A 12,559-nucleotide genomic window follows, 5' to 3' on the forward strand; every position below is an offset into this window, starting at 1 on the left:
GAATATGATCTATGACTTTGCTTCTTTAGCCTGTTGATATGTTGAATTACCTTGCTTGATTTTTGAATCTTGAACTAGCTTTACATGCCTGGACAAATCCTACCTGGTCATGGTCTTTCACCCAGTAATTATATCTTAAGCTTAAACAGTATCAAGAAAGGGGTACTTAATTGTTCTGAAAAGTAAAGTTTTTCCTTCTCTTAGAGTATTTGATACTAGTCTAATATTTCTAGAAATTTATTTATTCATTATTACAAAAGGTATGGCAAATACCTTTCAAAGAGAAAATAATTTTGGTTTCCTGAGTTTCTTCTTGATCACTTCCATTTATAATAATAGTGGGTATCATTTATTAAAGAGCACATGAGTCAGGTGACCTAGTTACTTTACCAGCGTTATGTCTAGTTATATTAATCCTGTTTTTTAATCTTTGGATGTATTTTATCCTTACCTTTGAGGAAACTGATGCTCTTTGAGGTTAAATAACTTACCCCAGGTCACACAGCTAGTAGATGGCAAACCCAGGACTCAAATCCAGGGCTGTCTGGCTTCAAGCTTATCATAACTGCTTTACTATATGGTTCTGCCACTTTTTACAGATTCTCCATCTCCATTTCTGGTCTTGCTTAGGAAACTTAAGAGTGTTTTCCTCTCTATATACTTTCCCTCTCCTTAGCACATCCCCCTCCCATTTATCAAAACCACACTGCCATTTTCAGCAACAGCTGTCTTTATCACAGAAGTATTACAGGCTAAGAATTTTTAGAGTAGAGATTTTAGTTATTTATTTACCAAAATTAGACTTTATTTACTAGCTTACGGTATATGGAGGATACACACACACATGTATATACATAAACACATACCTTTCATTATTCTGGGAAAATATCTCTGCCTCAGAATTGTCAACATGAAAAACCATTGTTTTGCCAGTTTCCTATATTTTTAATTCAAGGAGATGACTCAATTTTTGTTTGGGGTTTTCTAATTTAAGAAAACTTTTAGAATTGGTGGAAATTATAAAGAAAGGAGAAAGACCTGCCTGAGATTAAATATAGTTTGGATAATTTTTCAAAAAAATAGATCAGTTATACACATAGAAAAAACACCGTCATTGCATAGCCTAAAGTAAATTTCAGGTTGATAAACCTAACTTTATGTAGAAAAACAAAACTTTTTTTTAAATTACAAGAAACATATAAGAGAATATGTTTGTATTCTTGAGGTAGGGAAAGATTTCTTACAGAAGTTACACAGAGCACAAGTCATAACAAAAAAGATGGTTAAAGTTAATTACATTGAATTTTTAAATGTCTAGACACTGAAAGATACCATAGATGAAGTGAAGACTGGTAAGGAGAGGAAAAATGGAATGTGTATAATCATCAACACTGTCCATAATATATAAAGAGCTTCTACAGTAATCAATAAAGGAATGAACTGACCAGAGGGCAGACAGCAGAAGCAAGAACTACAATCCTGCAGCCTGTGGAACAAAAACCACATTCACAGAAAGATAGACAAGATGAAAACACAGAGGGCTATGTACCAGATGAAGGAACAAGATAAAACCCCAGAAAAACAACTAAATGAAGTGCAGATAGGCAACCTTCCAGAAAAAGAATTCAGAATAATGATAGTGAAGGTGATCCAGGACCTCGGAAAAAGAATGGAGGCAAAGATCGAGAAGATGCAAGAAATGTTTAACAAAGACCTAGAAGAATTAAAGAACAAAAAAACAGAGATGAACAATACAATAACTGAAATGAAAACTACACGAGAAGGAATCAGTAGCAGAATAACTGAGGCAGAAGAATATATAAGTGACCTGGAAGACAGAATGGTGGAATTCACTGCTGCAGAACAGAATAGAGAAAAAAGAATGAAAAGAAATGAAGACAGCCTAAGAGACCTCTAGGACAACATTAAACACAACAACATTTGCATTATAGGGGTCCCAGAAAGGGAGGAGAGAGAGAAAGGACCAGAGAAAATATTTGAAGTGATTATCATAGTTGAAAACTTGCCTAACATGGGAAAGGAAATAGCCACCCAAGTCCAGGAAGCAGAGTCCCATACAGGATAAAACCAAGAAGAAACATGCCAAGACACATAGTAATCAAATTGGCAAAAATTAAAGACAAAGAAAAATTATTGAAAGCAGCAAGGGAAAAACGACAAATAACATACAAGGGAACTCCCATAAGGTTAACAGCTGATTTCTCAGCAGAAACTCTACAAGCCAGAAGGGAGTGGCATGATAAAGTGATGAAAGGGAAGAACCTACAATCAAGATTACTCTAGCCAGCAACGATCTCATTCAGATTCGATGGAGAAATCAAAAGCTTTACAACAAGCAAAAGCTGAGAGAATTCATCACCACCAAACCAGCTCTACAACAAATGCTAAAGGAACTTCTCTAAGTGGGAAACACAAGAGAAGAAAAGGACCTACAAACACAAACCCAAAACAATTAAGAAAATGGTCGTAGGAACATACATATCGATAATTACCTTAAACGTGAATGGATTAAATACTCCATCCAAAAGACACAGGCTTGCTGAATGGATACAAAAACAAGACCCATCTATATGCTGTCTACAAGAGACCCACTTCAGACCTAGGGACACTTACAGACTGAAAGTGAGGGAATGGAAAAAGATATTCCATGCAAATGGAAATCACAAGAAAGCTGGAGTAGCAATACTCATATCAGATAAAATAGACTTTAAAATAAAGAATGTTACAAGAGACAAGGAAGGACACTACATAATGATCAATGGATCAGTCCAAAAGAAGATATAACAATTATAAATATATATGCACCCAACATAGGAGCACATCAATACATAAGGCAGCTGCTAGCAGCTATGAAAGAGGAAATCAACCGTAACACAATAATAGTGGGCGACTTTAACACCTCACTTACACCAAGGGACAGATCATCCAAAATAAAAATAAATAAGGAAACAGAAGCTTTAAATGACACAATAGACCAGATAGATTTAATTTTATTTATAGGACATTTCATCCCAAAACAGCAGATTACACTTTCTTCTCAAATGCGCACAGAATATTCTCGAGGATAGATCACATCTTGGGTCACAAATCAACCCCAGTAATTTTAAGAAAATTGAAATCATATCAAGAATCTTTTCTGACCACAGCACTATGAAATTAGAAATCAATTACAGGGAAAAAACATAAAAAACCACAAACACATGGAGGCTAAGCACTAAGTTACTGAGTAACCAAGAGATCACTGAAGAAATCAAAGAGGAAGTTAAACAATACCTAGCGATGAGTGACAATGAAAACACAACGATCCAAAACCTATGGGATGCAGCAAAAGCAGTTCTAAGAGGGAAGTTTATAGCTATACAAGCCTACCGCAAGAAACAAGAAATGTCTCAAATAAACAATCTAACCTTACACCTAAAGGAACTACATAAAGAAGAACAAAAAAAAAATCCAAAGTTAGCAGAAGGAAAGAAATCATAAAGATCAGACCAGAAATCAGTGAAATAGAAACAAAGAAAATAATAGCAAAGATCAATAAAACTAAAAGCTGGTTCTTTGAGAAGGTAAACAAATTGATAAACCGTTAGCCAGACTCATCAAGAAAAAGAGGGAGAAGACTCAAATCAATAAAATTAGAAATGAAAAAGGAGAAGTACAACAGAAACCGCAGAAATACAAAGCATCCTAAGAGACTACTACAGGCAACTCTATGCCAATAAAATGGACAACCTGGAAGAAATGGACAAATTCTTAGAAAGGTATAACCTTCCAAGACTGAACCAGGAAGAAATAGAAAATATGAACAGACCAATCACAAGTAATGAAATTGAAACAGTGATTAAAAATCTTCTAACAAGCAAAAGTCCAGGACCAGATGGCTTCACAGGTGAATTCTATCAAACATTTACAGAAGAGCTAACACCCATTCTTCTCAAACTCTTCCAAAAAGTGGTGGAGGAAGGAACACTCCCAAACTCATTCTGTGAGGCCACCATCACCCTGATACCAAAACCAGACAAAGATACTACAAAAGAAGAAAATTACAGACCAATATTACTGATGAATATAGATGCAAAAATCCTCAACAAACTACCAGCAAACAGAATCCAACAACACATTAAAAGGATCATATACCATGATCAAGTGGGACTTATCCCAGGGATGCAAGGATTCTTCAATATACACAAATCAATCAATGTGATACACCATATTAACAAATTGATGAATAAAAACCATATGATCATCTCAATAGATGCAGAAAAAGCTTTTGACAGAATTCAACACTCATTTATGATAAAAACTCTTCAGAAAGTGGGCATAAAGGGAACCTACCTCAACATAATAAATGCCATATATGACAAAGCCACCGCAAACATCATTCTCAATGGTGAAAAACTGAAAGCATTTCCTGTAAGATCAGGAACAAGGCAAGGATGTCGACTCTCACCACTATTATTCAACATAGTTTTGGAAGCTTTAGCCACAGCAATCAGAAGAAAAAGAAATACAAATTGGAAAAGAAGAAGTAAAAGTGTCACTGCAGATGACATGATACCATACATAGAGAATCCTAAAGATGCCACCAGAAAACTACTAGAGCTAATCAATGAATTTGGTAAAGTTGCAAGATACAAAATTAATGCACAGAAATCTCTTGCATTCCTATACACTAATGATGAAAACTCTGAAAGAGAAGTTAAGGAAACACTCCCATTTACCATTGTAACAGAAAGAATAAAATACCTAGGAATAAACCTACCTGGGGAGACGAAAGACCTGTATGCAGAAAACTATAAGACACTGATGAAAGAAATTAAAGATGATACCAACAGATGGAGAGATATACTATGTTCTTGGATCGGAAGAATCAATATTGTGAAAATGACTATACTACCCAAAGCAATCTACAGATTCAATGCAATCCCTATCAAATTACCAATGGCATTTTTTATGGAACTAGAACAAAAAATCTTAAAATTTGTATGGAGACACAACAGACCCTGAATAGCTAAAGCAGTCTTGGGGGCAGAAAACAGAGCTGGAGGAATCAGACTCCCTGAGTTCAGACTGTACTACGAAGCTACAGTAATCAAGACAATATGGTACTGGCACAAAAACAGAAACATAAATCAATGGAACAAGATAGAAAGCCCAGAGATAAACCCACGCATCTATGATCAACTAATCTATGACAAAGGAGTCAAAGATATACAATGGAGAAAAGAGAGTCTCTTCATAAGTGGTGCTGGGAAAACTGGACAGCTACATGTAAAAGAATGAAATTAGAGCACTCCCTAACACCATACACAAAAATAAACTCAAAATGGATTAGAGACCTAAATGTAAGACCAGACACTATAAAATTCTTAGAGGAAAACATAGGAAGAACACTCTTTGACAGAAATCACAGAAAGATCTTTTTTGATCCATCTCCTAGAGTAATGGAAATAAAAACAAAAATAAACAAATGGGACCTAATGAAACTTCAAAGCTTTTGCACAGCAAAGGAAACCATAAACAAGATGAAAAGACAACCCTCTGAATGGGAGAAAATATTTGCAAATGAATCAGCAGACAAAGGATTAATCTCCAAAATGTATAAACAGCTCAACAGCTCAATAGTAAAAAAAACAACCCAATCCAAAAATGGGCAAAAGACCTAAATAGACATTTCTCCAAAGAAGACATACAGATGGCCAAGAAGCACATGAAAATTTGCTCAACCTCACTAATTATTAGAGAAATGCAAATCAAAACTACAATGAGGTATCACCTCACACCAGTTAGAATAGGCATCCTCAGAAAATCTACAAACAACAAATGCTGGAGAGGGTGTGGAGAAAAGGGAACCCTCTTGCACCGTTGGTGGGAATGTAAATTGATACAGCCACTATGGAGAACAGTGTGGAGGTTCCTTAAAAACTAGAACTACCATATGATCCAGCAATCCCACTACTGGGCATATACCCAGAGAAAACCATAATTCAAAAAGACACATGCACCCCAATGTTCACTGCAGCACTATTTACAATAGCCAGGTCATGGAAGCAAACTAAATGCCCCTCGACAGACGAATGGTTAAAGAGGATGTGGTACATATATGCAATGGAATATTACTCAGCCATAAAAAGGAACGAAATTGGGTCATTTGTTGAGATGTGGATGGATCTAGAGACTGTCATAGAGTGAAGTAAGAAAAAGAAAAACAAATATAGTATATTAATGCATATATGTGGAACCTAGAAAAATGGTACAGATGAACCGGTTTGCAGGGCAGAAGTTGAGACACAGATGTAGAGAACAAACGTATGGACACCAAGGGGGGAAAACCGCGGTGGGGTGAGGATGGTGGTGTGCTGAATTGGGTGATTGGGATTGTCATGTATACACTGATGTGTATAAAATTGATGACTAATAAGAACCTGCAATATAAAAAAAATAAAATTTAAAAATTAAATAAAAAAGACCACCTGAGGACAGATTAAAGGAGTGCAGGCCCTGCATACACCCTGATCCTTATCAGCAACCCTGGCCTTGAACCATTGTTATAAAACTCCTCACTAAATCCTCCCAGGTTGGGACCCACAGTTTTCAAGGGCAGGAGTCTGCTGTCTCCCTCTTTGCCTGGCAAAGCAATAAAGCTATTCTTTTCTACTTCATCCAAAACTCTGTCTCTGAGATACAATTCAGCACCGGTGCACAGAGCCCGAGTTTTTGCATCCCGACCATAAAAAAAATAATAATAATGAAAAATAAAGGGAAGAACTAAGAATATGAGTGCAAGCAATCCACCATTGTAGAATCCCACATGACTTATAAATTGCAAAGATATTTAACCTCTCCAGTAATTAGGGAAATGGTACAATTTAAACTTTACAGTTAAACCCTTTTTTCTGCCAATCTGGTGGGTGTCAAAAGTTTATGTCTGGGGCTTCCCTGGTGGCGCAGTGGTTGAGAGTCCGCCTGCTGATGCAGGGGACACAGGTTCGTGCCCCGGTCCAGGAGGATCCCACCTACCGCGGAGCGGCTGGGCCCATGAGCCATCGCCGTTGAGCCTGCGCGTCTGGAGCCTGTGCTCCGCAACGGGAGAGGCCACAACAGTGAGAGGCCCGCGTACTGCAACAATAACAACAACAAAAGTTTATGTCTGATGATATGGTGACTGTTACGTTTATTGCTGCTAGTAGTGTAAATATGTATAGATACTTTGGAGAGCAATATGGAAAATTAGGTATCTAGAGAGACTCAAATACACAAGAAGGCATGTACAAGATTGTTTATTGCAGCCTTGTTTATAGTCCCTCCCCCAAAATGACAGATACCCATCAATAAGGGAAAGAATAATTAAATTGTGCATATATACAAAGGAATATAACAAAAAAAAGAGTAAACCACAATTGACATCTGGACATAGATGAATTCTCATGACAGTTGTTTCGTGAAGAAAGAGTAGCATTAAGTACAATATGGTATTTATGTAAAAGTTGAAAATTACTCTGTATTGTCTAGGAATACAAAGATATGTAGTAGAAGGATGAAGACTTGCATGATTTTTTTGCATGGAGAAGAGTAGAGAGTCCAACCAGGGCAAGAGACAGGAGCTTCAACTCTGTAAGTTTATATTTTGTAAGCTGAGAAAGTGGTCATGGATATTCATTATATTATTCTCTTGCCTTTTTATATGTCAAAAATATTTTATAATAAAAGCAAAAAGAAAAGGTAAGAGAAAGGGAAGGAGCTACTGGGTACCTGGATCCCTCCCAGTATGGGGAATGAAGGACAAGGATTACCAAACTTTTTTGTTCAATTAAAGACCCTGGGCCCTGGTTAAAAAAGGGAGAGAGTTCAAGGCAATAGAAATAAAAGGAAAAATAAACAAATGGGACCTAATCAAACTTACAGGCTTTTGTACAGCAAAGGAAACCATAAACAAAGCAAAAAGACAACCTAAGGACTGGGAGAAAATATTTGCAAATGATGTGACAGACAAGGGCTTAATTTCCAAAATATACGAACAGATCATACAACTTAATAATAACAACAATTAAAAAACCCAATCGAAAAATAGGCAGTAGACCTAAATAGATACTTCTCCAAAGAAGGCATACAGATGGTAACGGGCACATGAAAAGATGTTCAACATTGCTAATTATTAGAGAAATGCAAATCAAAACTACAATGAGGTACCGCATCACACTGGTCAGAATGGCCATCATTAAAAAGTCTACAAATAACAAATGCTGGAGAGAGTGTGGAATGTAAATTTGTGCAGCAACTATGTTGGTGGGAATGTGAATTCGTGCAGCTGCTATGGAAAACAGTATGGAGGTTCTTCAAAAAACTAAAAATAGATTTGCCATGTGATCCAGTAATCCCACTCCTGGGCAATATATTTGCACAAACCTATAATTCAAAAAGATACATGCAACCATATGTTCATAGCAGCACTATTCACAATAGCCAAGACATGGAAACAACCTAAATGTCTATCGATAGATGAATGGATAATGAAGATGTGGTACACATATATACAGTGGAATACTACTCAGCCATTAAAAAATGAATGAAATAATGCCATTTGCAACAACATGGATGGACCTAGAGATCATCACTAACTGAAGTAAGTCAGAAAGAGAAAGACAAATACCATATACTATCAATTATATGTGGAATCTAAAATATGACACAAATGAACTTATCTACGAAGCAGAGACAGACTCACAGACATAGAGAATAGACTTGTGGCTGCCGAGGGTGAGAGTGGGGTGGTGGAGGGATGGATTGGTAGTATGGGATTAGCAGATGCAAAATATAGGTAGAATGGATAAACAACAAGTTCCCACTGTATAGCACAGGGAACTATATTCAATATCCTGTGATAAACCATAGTGAAAAAGAGTGTATATATATGTATAACTGAATCACTTTGCTATACAGTAGAAATTAACACAACATTGTAAATCAACTATGCTTCAATAAAATATATATTTTTTTAAAAAAAGGAGTTTCTAGTGTTAGTGTCCCAAATATTACATGGCATATACTTACACTAAGAAATTACTCATTGTTTACCTGGAATTCAAATTTAATGAGATGTCATGCATTTTTACCTGCTCACCCTACTTACATGACCAAATTTAAATGCTGAGTCAATTATATTTCAATGAAAAATAAATTTTTAAAAAATTAAGTAAAATTTAGATGTTAGGAAAGTTACAAATAAATAAATCTTCAAATGCAGAAGTTTTTGTTAGTCATTGGACAGAGCACTTGCTACATGGAGGCAACTTGTCCTTGCTTTCAAGGAGAGTTGTTTCTTGGTATAATTTTGTTTTTGTTTTTTTAATTTTTAATACAATTGAATATAAAGTAGCTCACCTCTGTCACTTAAGACTAATAACCTGGATTGGTCAATTGGGTGGTAAGAAAGTTTTTACAAGTCACACTTCTGCCTTTTTGGTTTGGTTTAGTCTGGGGCTTTAAATAGTAGTCTTACTTATTTTTGGTCTCTTCTCGTCACCCTACTCCTTCTAAAGTATTTTTCTTTTGAGGAGTTGTAAACAAACAAGATATGCAAATGGAAAGGGGTAGAGAGAGCAGCAAGAATTTTTTAATGCTTTACATTTATACAGTTACATGACATATGAACTGAAATACTGTATTTTAATAGAGCTAAATATGAGAATACCTTTCCCAGGCATTACTATTTACTCTTTCATAACTCTCTGAATTAAGAAGTTTTGTTAAAGTGCCTAAATAAATATGCAGTTGTTTTTCTGATCTGCATTTCCTTAGATGCTTGCTTTAAATCGTGTAACACCATCACACCCATTTATGACTGCAGCAGATCTGATGGAGGCAAACCAGCTGTGTAGCATGGACTCTAAAGCAAATATTGTACATGGTGAGAAACCTGCTTAATTAGTAGTTTTTTAAATGTTTGAGTTTATATAATGGTATGATTTTCAAAATTATAATTAACATTGGGTATAGTATTTTATATACAGAATACTTTTATATCCATACGTCCTTTAACTCAGCCCTTTAAAAGGTATTGTTCCTCCCATTTAAAGTGAAAGGAACTCGAGGCACTGCCTCACTTGCTACATTGTAAATCCAGCCGAGACTGTATTGCAGGCGTTCTCATTGCACCAAGTGTTAATGAAGGGCACTGGCTTTTAGCCATTTGGGGTTCACTATCCCTTTTGAGAATCTAATGAACCTTCTCCTCTCCAGGAAATTAAAAAATTAGATATAATTTCCAGGGGATTAGAGATTCTGAATAATCGAGGGCCCTGTGTAATTTTAAAGTTACATCATAATTGCAGCTCTGGTTTATGTGGTTAAGTGTTAGATAGTATTGTCTCGAATCCTTGTACCATCTCTGGAAGTTTAGAACGATCCTATTTTACATATATGAAAACTGAGCTCAGGGAGGTTGAGTAACTTTCTTAAGATTATTCAGATAATAGTGACTGAAACACATTTGAACCTAGAGGGGTGTCTTGACCTCCCTCCACCCCTCAAAACCATAATCTTTCACTTTATCCTTCTATTTGAAGGAAAGTTATTTCAGTCTTATGTATCAGTAAATAAACTATACCTCATAGTTTGTTCCCCTTTTATTATAGGTCTGTCAGTCTTGGAAATCTGTCTTATCATAGCAATGAAACATTTAAATGACATCTATGAAGAGGAACCCTTTAATTTTCAAATGGTTTATAATGGTGAGATGAGACATTGGTGTTTTCTAACACTACTACCCCCACTGCTTATTTGAAGCTACTAATGCTGTCATTGCTTTCTGTCCAGAGTTTCAGAAGTTTGTTCAAAGGAAGGCCCATTCTGTTTATAATTTTGAGAAACCTGTTGTCATGAAGGTAAGAGTTTTAATTTTTAAAGGCTTATTTTTACATCTGATTTGATTGTATATATCATAGTTGCACTTTCATTAATTTTGAAACATTAGGTATTATCATAGGAATTTTATTCAAAACAGACCAAAAAAAATCAATCTAAAAATGAAATGTTTGAATCATTCTGAAGAATGCAGCCAGTTCTTTTTACAGTTTTGGGGGTATACTGCCCTCTACTGTCTCTTCCTAGAACTGGCATCGTGCAAAGGATCTACTCGTTACAGTCATAACCCTATCCCTTTATACCTCTAAGCTTGGCTTTATAATCTCAGCAGTAAAGAGAGACCGAATGGGTCATTAAGAAAACAAAAAAGAATCTCATTGGTTGGTGAGGGTATACAGAGAAAGTTTTGTTAGGGGTGAGGCATGAGTTTTAAAACTTGAGGAACTTTATTCTAGCATACCATTGTCCACCAGAAATATGAGCCACATAATGTAATTTTAGATTTTCTAGTAGCAACAAAAAAGTAAAACAAAAAAAAGGTGAAATTAACTTGGACAGTAAATTTTATTTACTGTACCAAAATCTTTTGATCTATAGTCAATATAGAAAATTATTAATGAAGTTCATTTTCTTTTGTGTTAAATATTTGAAATTCTATGTGTTTACATTTAAAGCACATCTTAATTCACTGACTATTCATTGGAAATAATTGCTCTTTAGATTCCTTCAATTATTTTTTTTAGATTCCTTATTTAGCTGAAGTAGATTTACATTATGAAATTGTTTCAAACATACAAATTTTCTAAGTGTTAGTTTTTTAATTAAACTTAATAAAAATTAAATAAAATTAAAAATAGAGTCCCACATTTCAAATGCTCAAGAGCCCCGTGTAGCTAGTGGTTACCTATTGGACAGTACAGCTCTAGAGGACTTTATGGGAAGAAACACCTTTTTTGATTTTTTTTAAGCAGTGGACCCATAGCTTCTTTAGCATCCTTTATAAGGGATTAGTAGTCAATTTTATTTCTTACAGCAACCAAAAAATGTGAGATCAGGGCATTGCCATTTCTTCAAAACAATAGGAAAAGTATTTAGTATACTGGAGGTTGGTTTTTTCCTCCCTTCCTAATGTCCATATTTGTCTGATAGTCATAGCTTGTGGGAGTTGTATGAGTGGAAAGGTTTAGCTGAGCACTTAAATTTTTATGAGTAATTTGAAGCTGCTCATTTCTACCTTTTAATTAAATAAGAAAGTATTTTGCTACCTAGAAATACTTTAAATCTCCTCAGTTTTAGTCAGCCAGTACCTGCAGCCTCTAGTATTTTCTCATTTTCAGAAATTAATGGTGTCTGAACTGTTTCTCTTTTCATCAGAAGAATTTTTATAGTACATAAAGAATATATTCCAACAGTATTTTTCACAATGAGGCTTAAGAATAGAAAGCTCATAATCTATTTCAGTGTCTCAGTATTTAATGGTTAGTAGGTCATGATTTAATGGGGTTTTTTTAATACATTAATAAAATACCTGAAACAACAAACATGGTTAGAAAAGACATAATACATGAATGTTGGAGGTAAGTAAAGAGCCCTGTTAAGGTGGGGAAGATGAAAGAAAGGGACTTTCTGACGGGTTGTAGTGGTCTGTCAGACTTCTTAGGGAAACAGGAGCCTGTCT

The 12,559-nt window shown here is 35.4% G+C and overlaps 1 protein-coding gene across 5 annotated transcripts in view; it reads left to right on the plus strand.

Moving 5' to 3' along the window:
• The window catches only part of ORC4 (origin recognition complex subunit 4), a 95,808-nt gene that overhangs the window by 82,247 nt on the left and 1,002 nt on the right, over positions 1-12,559 (plus strand). For all 5 annotated transcript variants that reach the window (XM_060302470.2, XM_060302469.2, XM_030850186.3 and 2 more), the window contains 3 exons: positions 9,817-9,925; positions 10,653-10,748; positions 10,834-10,901. In XM_060302470.2, the coding sequence (XP_060158453.1) occupies positions 9,817-9,925; positions 10,653-10,748; positions 10,834-10,901 (273 nt within the window). The remainder of the gene's footprint in view (positions 1-9,816; positions 9,926-10,652; positions 10,749-10,833; positions 10,902-12,559) is intronic.

Source organism: Globicephala melas, chromosome 7 (assembly GCF_963455315.2).
Source record: "Globicephala melas chromosome 7, mGloMel1.2, whole genome shotgun sequence".
Classification (NCBI taxonomy): Eukaryota; Metazoa; Chordata; class Mammalia; order Artiodactyla; family Delphinidae; genus Globicephala; species Globicephala melas.